Raw genomic sequence first — 16,588 nt, 5'->3', positions numbered from 1 at the left:
AAGATCTACTCCATCAAGGTGTCTAGGATCAGTCAGCAAGCTTGCTCTGTTACTATATGGAATTACACCAAAATAACTCCCTAGGCTTCAAATAGGACTAACTTGGACATTTGGACCAAGTGATAGCAATATTTACTCTGCATATAACCAGAATAGTGCCTGGGAAATGAAACAGCAATTTACCCCTTTGGATAAGAGATAAAAAAAATCATAATTTAAAAACAGGAGTACTTAACATTAACTGACAAACTTGTATTTTTTTTTCCCCTCAAAAGTATATTTTTACTACAACAGCATTTACACCCATGTTGGAGGCCTGAATAAGGGGACCTATACATATGCTTCAGGGGGGAGAAGAGGGGGAGCATTTTAATTAGAGCAGCTATCAGGAGCTGCTCTAATTAAAATGCCTGCAGCCTCTGGTGTATTCAGTGTTCTGTGTTTCAGTGGCAGTAGGGATGCTTTAACTAAAGCTTGTTCAATGAGCTTTAAAATGCCCCCACTGCCATTTTGAAATGTGGGGATGCTGAATACATGAGATGCTGCAGCATGCTGGAGCATTCCAAGTAGATTAATTGAGTCTGTTCCAATGCATACTAATCAGAATATGTAGCAGCTAGGGGTGCACCGATAGAGATTTTGGGGGGGCCAATAACAATAGCTGATTTTTAAGGAGGCATATCAGCTGATACCGATCTGATTTCTGACAGCTGCATGCAGCTGGTAAGTCAGTTGTGGTGGAAGGGGAGGGGAACGGGGTGCAGATCAATGCCACCTGCAGTGAGGGAGGGCAAAGGGACAGGCATGGGACAGAACCATGATTCCTGGGGGAACGGTTCCCACCACTGCTTGCACTCTGGAAGGGCATGGAGGGGCATGTGCCCCCAAATCTGTGCTGGGTGGGGCAGACAGCCTGCAGCTGAGGGCTGGAGCCAGGGCTGCAGCCACTCCAAAATTTTGCTGTAGCCCTGTTCCCAGGGCCAACACCACCCACCTGGCACAGTCCCGGCTCTTCTTGGTGCACGGGTGGAAGCGGGGTGTTGAGCTCGGGCTGTGCCAGGTGGGCAGCATCAACACTGGAAGCAGAGATGCAACAAGATTTGGGGTGGCTGCAGCCCCCTTGGTAGCCCCCACCCCAGCCCTCACTAAGAAGAGCTTGGCGCAGCCCTGGTTCCAGCCTGCCTGCCCAGATCTGGTGGCACATGTTCCCCCATGCCTTCCCAGGGTGCAAGCAGTGACAGAAGCCCCCCTCCCCCCCCACAAGCCATAGCTGTCCTGCACCCTGCCCCACTCCAGCTGGGCAGCACCTGCCCCTGCCCCCTCCCTCACCGTAGGGGGCATTGATCTGCTCCTCCCCACATCTTTTCTCTCCCCCCTCCCCTTCCACCACAATGGACTTACTAGCTGCATGCAGCTCTCCACACTACTGGGCTCTGTGCCTTGCTGCCTGAGCACTGCACTGCAGCAGCACATGCATGAGCATTTAATCGGCCAAATTATCAGCCGCATCAGGCTGATTTCCGATGCAGCCAATTTTCTTTATATCAGTACCGATCTGATAACGAACCAATGTATCGGTGCACCTCTAGTAGGAGTATATGTAGAAGTGCCCTAAAATTCTATATTGACATACCAACTGGATTTTTTTGGTTCATTTGGAGGTGGGGATTAGTTGCCATAATTTTTCCACTAACCAAATACAATGCAGGATTAAAAATTCAAGGAAATATATGCTGTTTTAAAGTTGTAGAAAAACTTAATAGGATTGCCAACAACTAGATGAAAAACAAAAAAGTTAGCCAAAGCTCAGTATTTCTAATTATGCAGTTTCCTCCCTAATGAGCTGAATTAAAACGCTATAGCTGTGATTTCTAGTAGTTACCAGAGAAGATCGTTAAAACAATCCACTGTCCAGGTTAACGATACTTTATTACGCATGCTAGAAAAATTAGCCTGAATTAGCCTGTACTTTAAGGAGGTCATGTTACAGGTGCAGGAAGAAGTTACTAAAGTGTAATGGAAGAATGAGAAATGCAGCAGACCAGGCTGGTCTTCAGAAAAAGAAATCCTACCAAAAAAAAAAAGAAAAAGAAAAAGAAACTCAGTAATATTATTAAGAGAGAGTAATAAAAAAAAAAAAATAATAAAAAAAATAATCACACTGGCATAGAGGGAAAAGTTAGGATGGCCAAGGCATGATTTGAGTTCTTGTGTTCTAACTTGCCAGGGACATTAAAAGGCAATAAAAAGGGATTCTGCAAGTACGTAAAGAGTAAGAGTAATACCAAACAAGCCAAGCCATAGGTTCCTTATGGAATGGAGAAGGCAATCTATTATGGATGATGCAGAAAGTGCTGAACCATTTAATGCCTTTTTTTTTTACTTCCATTTTCACGAATAAAAGTAGCTACTAAAAGATGAGTACAGTTGGCAGCAAAGACAAGGAAGGAGTCAAACAGTCTAGAATAGAGGCAGAACAGGTTAAGGACTACTTAGAGGAACTAGATATGTTCAAATTGGCAGGGCCATATGGGATGTAGCCAAGGGGACTGAAGGAATTGGCTAATGTAACTGCTGAGCCATTGGCTATCCTCTTTGAGAACTCATGGAAGTTGGGTGAAGTCCTGGATTATTGGAAAAGGCCAAATATAGTACCTATGTTTAAGAAAGGGAAGGAGGAGGGATCCTTCATGCTAGTCAGCCTGACTTCAATACCTAGAAAGATCATGAAGCAGATTCTCACCAAAAAATAATACATTTTAAAAAATTGGGAAAAGCTTAGAGGGGAACACAGTAATCAGGAACAGTCAGTATGAATTCACTGAGACCAAGTTATGCCTGACCAACCTGATATCTTTCTGTGACGGAAAGCTGATGGGATCTGTGGATGGGGCAGAGAAGTAGATGTAATACTTTGACTTTAGCAAGGCTTTTGACACCTTTTCCACAACAAATCTTATGAATAAGATAAGAAAATACAGACTAAAATACTGTAAAGTGCATACGTAATTGGTTGGAGCATTATGTTCAACAAGTAGTCATCAATGGCATCAAGGGAGAGTCCCCACGGGTCTGCCCTGAGTCCAGTATTATTCATCACCTTCATCAATTATATGGATAATGGGATTAAATGTACACTTCACTGAACTTGCTGTCTGCAAATTTTGTGGAGTTGCAGACACTGGAGGGTAGGGCTAGGATCCAAAATTACATGGATAGCCTGGAGAAGTGGTCCTCAAATCAACCAGATGAAAAGCAACAAGGACAAGTGCAAAGTCCTGCCCTTGGGACATAACTGCATACACAAATGCAGATTGAAGAATGACTGGCCAAGCTGCAGAACTGCAGAGGACCTGGGAGTTATAGTAGTCCATAAGCTGAATGAGACAACATTCCATGCTTGTTACAATAAAAGCCAATAGCATGCTGAGCTGTATTAACAGGAACATCACCTGCAAATCAAGGGAAGTGATTCTTCCACTTCATTTGTCACTGGTGAGGCCTCAGCTGGAGTAGTATGTCCAGTTCTGGTGACCACACTTCAGGAAGGAGGTGGACAGATTGGAAAGAGTCTAGCAGTGACAAAAATGAGTAGAGGCCTGAAAAACTTGACTTATGATGGGCTGAAAGAACATGAGTTTTTCAGTAGTCTGTAGAAGAGAAGACTAGGGGTGGGAGGGGGGATTTGATAGTTTTCAAATACCTGAAGGGAGGTTACAAATAAGATTTAGAGAGACTTCTCTTTGGCCATAGGTGATAGAACCAGGAGCAGTGGTCTCAAGCTGCAGCAGAGGAAATTAAGATTGGAGATTAGAAGGAACTTTCTGACTATAAAAGGGTGGTCAAGCACAAACACACTACCTAAAGAAGCTGTGAAACCTTCTACCCCTGAACATTTTCAAGAGCAGGCTAGGCAGACACTAAGCTGGGGACAATTATGCTTTGAGCAAAGGGCTGGGACTAGATGAACCTTCCAGCCCTACTTTCCTATGACTCTAAATTTTCTTGCAAAGTACATTAGGTGTTATGTAGAGGTGTCTGATTAAGTTACTGAAATAAATCTAGGTCTGTTATTTAAGACAAGGGAATCAGATTTGACATCCAAACATGCCTTGGCTTGGGGATGGATTAGGTTGGAAAAACACTTATGTTCCATGAACACATGGAAAATGTTTTGTGTAAACACAGGGAAAGGTATCAGTCATTAACCTAATATCTGATTCTCATCCCTTCCCCAGAAGGTTAACTTTTTAGTTTTCTAATGCTCAGAGACAATTTCTTGCCAATTACCAAAGTGAGGCATATAAAACCAAGCTTGGCTTATATATTTTCTCTTTCTGAAACTATCATCTAAGCAAGAATTCTATTCCACACCTAAGAAACCAGAAAGAGAAACTTCACAGGTACTGAATTAAGCATACACTAGAGTAAAACAGTAATAAAAAACTTTGGAAAGTTAACCTCTCCCAGGCTTTTATCCTCTATTCGCCTGCCAAAATAGTGGTTCAAAGCTCTTCATCATTAATTCTTGCTATCTCGTAAATAAGCATTCCAAAAGTTACACTTCATGTTAATACACTTCATTATATTTTAGAGATCTCCCTCACTCTCTGTTGTCCAGACCTTACTCTGGTTATGCAGCAGCAAAGAAAGATCTTATGAACCCGTGACAAAGTCCTAACAAACTTGGCTTTCATAGCTCACAAAAGTGTTTCTCCCTTTCAACCAAAAAAAAGAGCAAAGTACCACAGTGAGAGTCTTGGAAAAATAAATTGAGTTTCTGAAGGCATGACAATACTTTATAGACCTGTGATCTTTCTCTTAGTTAGCCAGTGTTAGACAGGCATTGTTAAAGATACTATTTTAGGGATTTATTCCTGATAATTTGATGCACTAAGAGTAGTCTAATGTATTGCAGTTTGCCTCTTAGACATGAAAAAAAATAGTGAAAAGTTGGTGAATTTATTTTGTGGGAAGGGGAGGAGGAATAAGATAAAGACCTCTGTTAAACATGTACTTCTAAAATAAAAAGTTATGATAAAACTGCATGGAAAAACTAGGTGGAAGGGCTCCCAGCAACAATATCAGGGATAATGATCTGCTGTTGAAATGCCAACTTAATGAAATTCCTTCTAAACTGTACACCCCTTGACAGGCCCCTGTCCAGGAGTTGCCTTGATGAATTGCCTTGCACAAAACCCGTGTGTGTGTGTGCGCGCGCGCTTGGGGGAGAGGGGGAAGGGAGATGAGGTCACAAGAAGGAAGGATCAAATTAATTAAACAATTTAAACTTGAAGTTTAATAATCATTAAGTGTTTAACAGTTAGGACAGACGGAGACCATAGCAACAACCTATCTGTAACATGAAAAGCTAGCACATGACATGATTAAGTTTATCATTACCTTTGCTTGGAGTCTGCCTCCTAAGGTTGACCTGGCATGATAGATCACAATGAGAACATCTCCTTGCACTGTTATCCCCAGGGGGATTACTGCTTTGCCATCTTCAGTTTTAAACTCTCTAAAGAAAAATGACAATTTATATTATTTTTGGAAACTTTTGGTTCCTTTATTTTGTTTAGTTTGGTTTCTTTAAGTGATTCTGTCTCACAAATATCACTACGTATTTTCCCACAAAAAACTGTCTTCTGAGACTACTGTTCAGTGACAAGACAGAGTTGCTTCTTCTCTTGGCCTCTTTGGAAAGCTCTCCCCATACACTGCAGCTAGGTGAGCCCCAATTTTTGTCATTATTTTTAAACTACTGGAAGCAGGCTAAAAACCCCAAAATGTCATTGGAGTCTCTCTGAATATCAGTTTGGGACTTCAGGTTATTACAGCACTTTGCTAGTGGTGGTAACTCTTCCTGCCAACATCCCAGACTCCTCCCATAAGTACATCAATGACATTTTAGCACTAAAACTGCCAAGACAAGAAATTCTAGTCAATTCAGCATGATCAAGCAATAAAGGAGTGCTCCCTAATAAGGCTGCGCAAAGCTTCGGTCCCCGATTCAATTTGGCGGAGATTCGGCCCGATTTAGTGGCTGAATCTCCAAATCTGAATAGAATCAGAACCCTCCGAATCGATTCAGAGAGATTAAGCGATTTTGATATAGACACAGCTGTAAATGTTTTTTCTACATACCTCAGGTGGCTCATGAATGCTGTGATGCTGGGATGGAGCATCCCACAGGAGTGCGGGGGGCTCCCCAGCTCGCTCAGCAACACTTTTGGTCCACTTCTGGGTCCACTGGGAAGCACGCTGGGGGCACCCCCCTGCACTCCCATGGCACAGCGACTGGTGCGTCTTAGGTCGGGGGGGGGGGGGGGGGAGGGGGTACCTGGGGTCCCCCCACAGCCAAATCGCCGAGCTGGGAGGGCATGGGGGTACCTCCACATGCTCGGCGGTAGTCCTGGAAGTGGACCGGAAGTACTTCCAGTCCACTTCTGGGTGTGCTGCCAAGCATGGGGGGGCCCCCCCTGTAGTCTGTGGGACACTCCATGCACCCCAGCATCGCACTGTTCACAAGCTGCGCTGCTACTTCTAGGTAAATAGAAAAAACACTTAAAGCTGTGTCTATGGCTGAACTGCTAGTTCTCCAAGTTCGTATCAAATCTTCAGGTTGGGATTTGGCTTCATCCAAAAATCTGGGACAGTGATCTGAATCAACTAATTGAATCACTGTCCCCGATTCAGGCCAAATCTGAATCCAATACAGCCCGTTTTGCACACTCCTACTGCCTAGTTTGTCTACAGTTGGAGCTAAGAAAAAAATTGCAGATATCCTTACACTTCCAGGAGGGTTTGGGGATAACACAGGCATTTTAAACCACGTCAGTATAACCTACTTCAAAACTTGAGATTATGCTTTTTTTGTTGAGTGGAAGCTAGAAAAGACAACTGCTATACTCCTGTGAACCAGTATTCATTTTAAAATGGCCATTTTCCAGAAGGTGTAATTTTGATTTTACATATTTGAATTTCCTTAAGCACAACCTTAAAACTCATACGATACTCCATAGGATGCAAAACATTCTGGATTTAAATAAAAAAGTCTGAATACTAACTTCCAAATACTCCACGGGTGTGCTTAGGGTTACAGCTTGCAAGCAGGATGTTGACCACCACTATGGTGATACTGTACAAGGACCACAACTTGATTTTTCCATCAACAAACTTTGAATTCAAAGACCTATGGCTACATTAGTGTAGTGAAGCAGCACAGGCAAGTAAGTCACAGACATAAAAATACTAAAAACAGCACAAAGAAAAGCTGGCTTACAGTTTAGGGAGCAAGCTGCAACCTGCACTTACTTCATTTTGTCATATTCCTGTGAGGTAGTAGTCACTCTTTCATCCCCAACGTAAACTTCACAAAAAGGCCGACAGCCATTGCGTTGCTTGCTGAATAGAGGTACTGGAGTCATGACGATTGATTTGATGAGGATCGGCTTACTGTGAGGAATAATGGGTTCTTCTGCCATCATGTCACACATGTACTCTATATATCTGCCAAAACAAGAATCATTTGTTCAGCAGAAAGCTAGAACCTAAAAATGCAGAATGCAAAAAGCTTTTGTAACCATCAGCTCAATAGCAGGCTGGATGCTGGCATGATCTTATCACAGGGGCGGGCAATTATTTTGGGCAGAGGGCCGCTTACTGAGTTTCGGCAAGCCATCGAGGGCCACAAGTATCTGCAAGAGTTGCATGTATGGCTGAGCTACTCGCAATCTTCAGTGTATTTATCCCGGTGAGGCTGGAAAGTGCCATTACTTCCTTTTTCCAGATTGGAAATGGAGGCACACAAAGAAGGGATATAGAACTTGTAAGTTATAAAGTAATTGAGCCTAGGTCTCTAAAGCTGCAGGGGACAACTCAGATTCCTGGACTATTCTTACATTCATCCTGGTCAGGATCCACTGAACATAAGCAGTGGTGGGCTGTTAGGGAGTTAAGTTAACCAAACCACATCTAAATACATTTGTAAAAACAGTAGTATATAATTTTGTTCCTCTGCTATTTGCTAATCTGTACTCCCCTCCTCCCCCTTTTTTTTTTTTTTTCTTCCTTTTCAAGATCTAGTGTCTGGACTGAGCCAAAGAAAAATAGGGCTAAAAGGAACTCTGGATGTCAACTAATCCAATTGGGGGGGAGCAGCAACTCTTTTTACAGGCATGCCACAAAATACCATCCTCCCACCCAGTCTGTTTTCTTTCTGTTTACTGTCCTATCTGCTGCTGTGCTGTTTTTTCCCATTCCCCCATCTGCCATGTGCCACACAAAGGTTGCCCATGCCACCTGTGGCACATGTGCTGCAGGTTGGCCACCCCCATCTAGTTTAGGCAGGATCATCCCTATCCAAACAAGAAACTATTGCAGTCACACAACTACAAGAGATATTGCCCAAAAATACCAAAAAGCGCACTAACTCATGACAGGTAAAGCACAGGGACAAGGGTGGTCACTGTGCTGCTCAGTGGCAATGCACAGGGGGTGCACAGAGGTGCACGTGCACCCCCCGAGAACACCGGTGCACCCCCTAACAGGCTGCACTCCCCGCTCAGGCAGCGGGCAGGGGAGCAGGTGGGAGCACCAGTACTCTACTGCAAGCACCGGCCAAGGAGTGGGAGTGCCATAGCCAGTTATCAGCCGGCACAGGGACCTCCCTGCCTTCAGCTGATTGGCCATAGGGGGAACCCCACCCAGTTGCTGACTGGTTGCTTGGGGGGGGAGGGGGAGGCGCACATGCCCCTGATTAAGACAGCATCCGTTGCAAGTATTATTAAAATGTGTTCAAGAGATCCACAGAAGAGGGCAATGCCCCCTGCTACAGAGCAAGGCAAACCCCTACCTCCACAGTCCATACCAATCTGTGGGGTAAAATTGTCTTCTGATCCCAAGTGTGGCAATCAGGCTAACCCTAAGCAGAGGCATGATCCTCTGATTAAGAACCTCAGGGATTTATTCCCAACAGGAGCACTGGCAAACCCCAGTCAAAATCTGCAGCATTGGCTGCAGCCAACACCCAACGCTTCAGAGAAGGTGGGGAAAAAAAAAACCCCTCACACGTAGCAGCTGGGAGGAGGGAAAACAAATTCCTTCTCTGCCCATGCAGCAATGAGCAAAAAACTATTAGTAGATGCTATACTGGGATCTCATTACTGAAACGTTTTTACCGTTACAAAAACTAGTACAGTGCACCAAATTTACTCTGTTACCAAACTAAATAAGGCTCATTTTAATGTACTAAGTTTGCTCTTTTCAAAGAAGTAGGACATACCTTACTACATAAGCTGAAGTTGTAGGTAAATTGTTGCATCTTACACTTTTTTCTGAGACTTTAATGAAGATGGGGGTAGGTGAAGGGTTAAAAAACTAGAACTAAAATTGTAATCTAGCCATCAAATGTGTTTACACAACACTGATTACATTTGATTTGCCTGGTAAATAAAAAAACAAGTGCAACAATTAAAACATTACACAATTCAAAGCTATGCAGCCCTACAGGTGATGCTGTTTGGTTTTGTAAGTGTTATGCAGTCCTACCAGGTCAATTCTTAAATCTACCTCCCTACAAGTACCCTGCAAAAATAGGGTTAAGCATATTCATTTCTGAAAGATTTGCTTTAACAGTGCTTTGAAAACCAATTCATACAGTACCTTTTGTGAGAAGGCCAAATGCCAGGTGGACAGCGTTTCATACTGAACATATAAACTGCAGCCTCAGCAGTAGTGAAGAGATGACAGAAGCACAGGAAAGAACAAACTACGACAGCAGAAGCTGCTCTTCCATCCTACAAAAAAAGGACAGCTTAATGTTATTAAACCTGGTTTAAATAAACAAAAAGGCAGGAGTTACTCTACGTTACTGTTTGCACAACCAAAAAAAAAAGAAGGCACGTGTGGTTATTAGATGACTACTACACTTGTTAGAATTAAAGCTGCTCACAAAAGCACAGAACAGACAGGGAAAAGAAAATTAGCTTCCTGCTTGGATGTTAGAAATTAATAGTAATTACTTTAGCTTTACACAGTATTTCATGGACAGAATTCTTAGCATTATGACCCTTGTGCTTTAATCACATTTTCTAGTTATGTGGAAGATACATTTGAGACAGTCCTTAGGCTGGCAAGTTACTATGAGTAAGCCGTAAGATGCCCAGAAGCAACTGGAAGAGCCGTAGGAGTAGACATCAGCTGCAATCCCTTCTAACAAGAACATGCTTCCTTCCTTGATACTTTTTATTCAAAAAAATCAGTGTATGAACACAACATCATATACAGGCATTTGAAAAGCACTTTGAAATTTTTATTAGTACTGTTCCAACTTTACTTCATACTTCAGTGAGGGTGTAGTAAAGTAGTACTAAAGAGACAGAGACAAGAAGTAATGTGGCACTTTCTGAATTTCAGTGCTACCTATGGGGTCCCACATGTAGCAGCTCAAGTTCATCTCATTATATGAGCATATGCTTATATGAGCATATGCATCACTTGTTAGGACTGCATCTATAACCTGTGCCTCCTTATACTTCCATGTGAAGGCAGAAGGGTACAGCAGTTGCGATTGTCCTTTGGTTCCTTTGCAATGCAGAACAGGGACTAGTAAAAACACCACAAAAATGTGACTGGAGAATAGATTATGTAATTCAGTGACTCCAATATCTCCCCAGTTCCTGTTGGGGAAGAGCAATCATACTCTCCGCCAAATACATCAGAGTACAGATCACAGGAGGTAAATGGCATGCAATAGCTTCTTTGGACAGTGGGACTGAGGAGTTTTAACTGTTTCAAGTGAGTACCACTTGAAGTACTGCTCTCTTAGGCTTGCCATCTGACCTAAATGCTAGGTCAATCTGCAACATTTAACCAAAGTCTGTGACTGGTCTGCTCCATGCTGGTTTAAAGAGTAAGAGACTGGAACGTTCCTGAGCCAGCCAGAAGACACCACCTGTACTATGACAGAATGTGCCTGGACAACTGGAGGAAGAGACTTGCAGTGATATGATGGCAGGTAGAATTTTATGTAGTTTTCCATTTGAAGCGTCTCATATGAGGTGGCTTGGCCTGTTGAAGAAGCAGATATAGAACACTCAGGATAAATCCAAAGCAGGCTGCATTTCACACTGAGAAATACAACCTTGGAAAGAAGGCTGGCAAGGCAACACCAGCATAGGGTAGAATTCTGAGATTCCTAGGGATGAGCTTTGAGTGCGTTTATAATACTGCCTAGGAAAAGGAGGGATATGACAACCCCAGCCACATAAGTTTGAGGCTCAGTGAGAGTTGCAATAATGGCTGCAGTAAGTACTGCTTTGATAGTAAGGTTAGATATTGAGAGCATCAAGTGAGTGATTCAACAAAAAAATTGAGAAAGTCAATATAGAGGTCCCACATGGCAGACCATTCTGATCACAGCATGGGTTTGAAAGAGATCCCTGTGAAATGTGTTACTGATACTGTTAGGTAAGATTTAAAAAATTAGAAGCATTGTACGCCAATAATATTTCACGATGGATCTTGAGAGAGTTAAAAACACTAGCCCAACATGTTCCAGGAGCAGCACGTTGTTGCGATTCTTTGGTACCTTGGACTCTGCTGGGTGTCTATTGTTTTGAACTGCTGGCGCAATTGTATCCATGCTGAAGAATAATGTTTTCCTGGTAGAAACATTTAATAGCATTATCTATTAAGATTGTATCTACAGCTTGTGCCTCCATATACTCCATTATGTGAACATAAGGGTAGAGCAACTGTAATTGTCCTTCAGTTCCTTTGCAATACAAGACAAGGTTGCTAAAACACTGAACAGTAAGGTCCAGGAATGCTCAGGTCTCTCAGTTTATAAGGGAATGTCTTACACTCATTAGGGAGAATCTTAGTCACTAGCCAACATCCATGTCAGCTGAAGGGGTAAATAAAATGACTTTCATTTCCAGATATACCTGAATGGATAAGGAAGTATACGATAGCACGTAGTCAATTTCAATAGGTCTAAGTGAAAAATGTGTCATCTAATAAGAGGTGACTGTGCGGGCCGGGAGCGATCCAGGGCCCTTTTTCCGCGCCGTGGGCTGTGGCCAGCAGCCCGGACATGCTGGGTCAGAGAAAGCAGGCGACACGCTAGAATTAGGCACGGACGCATAATGGTCGATTCAAGATTGTTTACTTACACCGTAGATGGTCACGGTGTAGGCTGGACAGTTTCCCAGGCAAAGCTCTGCTTAAATCCCCGTTTGAGGACTCGGACAAAACTCTCACTCACACGGAGTTGTCGAGGCTCCGTGGATCCGTTCTTTGCGCGCAGGGAAGAGGGATACGGTCAAGGATTGCACTCGGCGATGGGGAGAGGCTAGAGGCTGATCAGACCACTGTTGCCTTCTTGAAATACGCTGGGTCCAATAGGCTCCACAGCACTTAGAGATCTTCACAAGACATGAAGTCTCCTCCTCCTGGTGTTTGTGGAGTTCTCCGACTTGGGCGGAAACTACTCAAGCCTCTTATACGGCTAGCAAGCCAATCGCTAGCCGCCACATGGGACTAATTTAGAAACAGCCAATAGCGGGGCACAAATTTGAATACAAGTGGCGGGAACTCCTTGCAACGTGCATTTCTATGCTGCAAAGAAGAAATGCACCCTGCAAAGAAAGCTTCAAAACGGCAGGAAAATAATTCAGTGGTGCCAAAGCACACACAAAACAAAAATCACACCCTTGGGTTGTGACAATGACCAGAGTCATTGCTACGTTGCCCTACCCTATCATTGATGTCCTCCCTATGATCAAGGGACTCTGAACTCGGATTATCTTGGTATTGCATACCTTCCTGAAATCTACAGAAGGTTCAGATAAGCATCTCAGTCTAAAGCATCTGTAGAAAATGTCATAATTGGAAAAGGGACAAAAACTATCCCCACACACCCACTTCCCTCATACATTTAGTGGGTCTGACCACCAAGTTAGCTCTTGCAGGTCTTGAGGTCCCTTGATTATGTGATGTCTGGACAAGGAGCACAAAGACTTCAGACACATTTTTAAGAGCTCCAGGTGAGGCTGGCAATGTTGACATATGGCCTAAAAATTCCAGATACATTTGTACAGTCATGAATAATTTGATCTTAAGCAGTTTATCAGTGACTAAGAGAGACTGGAAACCACCTTCTGGCAGATGTTCTTGGCAACAGAAGGCAATCATGGCTCCTTTGTACTCTGATGCCGAGAGAATTTTCACTGCATTCTCTCAACTAGGTTGCCTTATGAATAAAGAGGTAGATGGACTGTTTCAGTCTCTGGATGGAACCCTGCCTCTGATCAGCCAGTCACCAAAATACAGGTAGGCAGAGATTTCAGTCACTTTGGCTCTGGAGTGAGATGCACAGGTGGAAGCCCACTGTGCCCCCGTGAGCCCCAGGACCCCTAACAGCAGACCCCTGACAATCCCCAGCCTAGCAGGGCTCATGGTGGCAGGGACCTAGCACAACTGCGGGGAGGCAGTTGAGAGGGGTCACCCCCCCCCCCCGGCTCCTACTTTGCCCAGCCCCCCAGGGAGCCACGTGACCTGAGCCTCATGAACAGAACATGCAAACTGGTGTGCTTCTAGGCCCAGTGCACAAGTTAGCGTGGGAGTTTGCATGAGAGTGAGAGCAGGAGAGGCACAAGGCCCTAGGCAGCGAGCCTCAAGGGAGTAGTTGGCACAATAGTAGCCAAACTACTGCTGGTGCAATGGTGGGTGGGACACGTCGCACCCGGAGTTTCCCCCCTGCAGCTGGATCCCTCCTCTCTGGTACTTCTGGGGCCTTCACCCAGATGGAACCCATGGTTCTGGCCTTCATGCAGACAGAGCCCCTGGCAAGAGTCCAGGAAGAGAACATAGTATCCTGGAAGTGAACACGTGACCTAGATGGTGGTGTCTAGGTGAAGGCTTCAGCTTCTTTGACAACAGGCGGGTGTTCTTAGGATGAGGACTGCCATCAAGAGATGGGATCCATTTGATGAGATGAGGGAAGAGCATCTTTAGGCATCATCTGGTCAACCTAGTAAGGGGGGCTTTAAACTAGATTCTGTGGGGGACAGCAATCAAAACTCTCCAGCAACAGAGTATGCAGTCCAGAGGGTAAAGGACTCAAAGAAGCAACTCAACTCTGGGAAAGGGCAAGAGAGCTACAGGACTGCACCATGTCACACAAAAGGGATGCAAGCTCAAAACACTTCCAATGTATGCATATAGATGTGAAAAGTTTGGGAAATAAACAAGAGGTGCTGGAAGCTGCAGTCTGTGAAAAGAATTATGATCTGGCTGGTACTGCCAAGACCTGGTGGAATAGTTCATGCGACTAGAATATCAACATGGAGGGCCACACTGTTTCAGAAGGACAGCGTTCAGAGAACAAGGTGGTAGTGTTGCTGCTTTGTTTATCAAAACACACACACATTTGTTCCCTAGTTCAGGATCAAGATGACATCAGAGTAGAAAGATGCACTTGGGTAAAGATGAAAGGTGAAAGATGCAACGCTAGAGGTGCACTGATATAAAAAAAAATTGGTCCATATCAAATCAGCACTGATAAAAGGAAAATTGACGCCATCAGCAATCAGCTTTTTTTGGCCAGTGTAGCCAACTATGTCACCAATAAATGCCATGTGTATGAGTGCAGCCACAGCATGCAAGCAACCAGGAATGCAGCCTGGCACCTTGGAAAGTCTGTGGGGGAAGGAAGGGGTGGGCTCAGAGCCAGGGGCTGCACCAGCCTCTTCCTGGTAGGACGGCTGGGCTGGGGCTGCACTCGAAGGTGGTGGGGGGGGCATGGCAATGCTGGGAGGGAGGGGCCATGGGATGGATACAGCCACCCCAAAATTTGCTGTAGCCCCTCTCCCAGTGCTACTGCCACCTGCCCCACCCCGAATGCAGCACCAACCCAGTCGTCCCCGTCCTGTCCCCCATTCCCACCCCCCCCCCCCCCCATGAGTGCAGTCAGTGCAGCCCCTGGCCCCAAGTCTGCACCAGGCAGCCTGCCCTCACCCTGCTCACAAATCCCAGTTGGGCAGCATCTGCCCTAATTCCCTCCCTCACTGTGGAGGCCTCAATCTGCCCCCCCCCGCAACAGACTTACCGGCCAGACGCTGGTCTCCACACTGCTGGGCTGCATATCAGCTATTGGATCAGTATTGGCTGATATAGCTGGTGGATGTCACCAACTTTTTTTTTTCTTCCCCCTTCAAATCAGTGCACCCCTACACTCAGCACTAATATAAAATGGTGGGTATTTATTATTACTATACACTACCAAATCAGGAAGAGGAGGTGGATGAAGCGCTCTTTGAGCAGGTAACAAATCTACCCAAAAGCTATGGAATAGCACTGCCAGTTTTCTGGACATCTGCTGGAAAAACAATGCGGCCAAACAAAACATCAAGCCATTTCCTAACCAGTATGGAGGACAACTTTTTGTTTCAGAAAGTGGAGGATACAACTAGGGAACTATCTATCTTGGCTCTTGTCCAGACCAACAGGGAAGAACTGGTGGAGGATATGAAGATGATGGGTAACTATGGTGGAAGCAACTGCAATGATAGAATACCAGATCCTGAGACAGAGAAAGTATGAGGTCAGCAAAATTGCGAGTCTTCAAAAAGTCAGATTTGATCGAACTCAAGTAGTTCATAGGCATGGTGTCATGAGAGGATACACTGAAAGATAAAAAGGTGTCCATGACAGCTGGGAGCTTCTGAAGGGCACAGTATTGGAAGCCCAACAAGAAATTGTTCTGACACAATGGAAGCACAAGAAGAATGGCAAGAGACCACTGTAGCTGCATTAGGAGCATCTAAAATGCCTCAAATGGAAAAAGCATACAGGCAATGGAAGAAAGGGCAGGTCATCAAGGAAGCATACCAGGAAATAGCAAGAGTTTGTGGGGACAAAAATCAGGAAGGCAAAGATAAACAACAAGCTACACCCAAGCAAAGGAAGTCACAGACAAGAAGAGGTTCTAGAAGTATGCTGGCCAAAAAAGAAGAACCAATGAAGCTGCTGTTCTCTGTTAACAAGCCACAGGGAACTCCTAAGTGAAGGCGGATCTACTCAACAGCTACTTTGTCTCAGTCTTCACAAAAAAATTAAATTTCAGTCAAACACTTAATACAGATTATCTGGCTATAGAAAGGGGGAAGCTGAGGGAGGAGATAACAAAAGAGATAATCAGAGTTTTTGCTGGGTCTGAATGAATTTAAGTCAGCAGGGCCAGGTGAACTTCATTCCAGGGTCCTGAAGGAACTGGCAGAGGAGATCTTGGAGCCTGTGGCAGTCACCTTCATGAAGTTGTAGGAAACAGGCCAGACAGATATCAGAGGACTGGAAAAGGGCCAATGTAGTGCTCCGCTGTAAAAAGAAAAGGCAAAAAGGAGGACGCAGGGATCTACAGACCAGTAAACTTCACATGAATACCTAGGATATGTTTCAGTAACTTCCTAAAGAAGGCCATTTGCAAGCATCTGGAGGAGGAAAGGTTGATCACAAACAATGAGTATGAATTTACTAGGAACAAATGTCAAACTTGATTTCTTTGACAAAGAAACTACTTGGG

General features: G+C 44.4%; 1 protein-coding gene across 3 annotated transcripts in view; it reads right to left on the bottom strand.

Moving 5' to 3' along the window:
* GAK (cyclin G associated kinase) overlaps nucleotides 1–16,588 on the bottom strand; it is a 126,462-nt gene that overhangs the window by 41,697 nt on the left and 68,177 nt on the right. For all 3 annotated transcript variants that reach the window (XM_006259256.4, XM_019490721.2, XM_059724549.1), the window contains 3 exons: nucleotides 9,667–9,800; nucleotides 7,318–7,512; nucleotides 5,404–5,521 (listed from right to left, as the gene is read on the bottom strand). In XM_006259256.4, coding sequence (XP_006259318.2) covers nucleotides 5,404–5,521; nucleotides 7,318–7,512; nucleotides 9,667–9,800 — 447 coding nt within the window. The remainder of the gene's footprint in view (nucleotides 1–5,403; nucleotides 5,522–7,317; nucleotides 7,513–9,666; nucleotides 9,801–16,588) is intronic.

This window comes from Alligator mississippiensis, chromosome 3, assembly GCF_030867095.1.
Source record: "Alligator mississippiensis isolate rAllMis1 chromosome 3, rAllMis1, whole genome shotgun sequence".
NCBI lineage: Eukaryota > Metazoa > Chordata > Crocodylia > Alligatoridae > Alligator > Alligator mississippiensis.
This window is presented reverse-complemented; position numbering and strand designations above follow the sequence as displayed.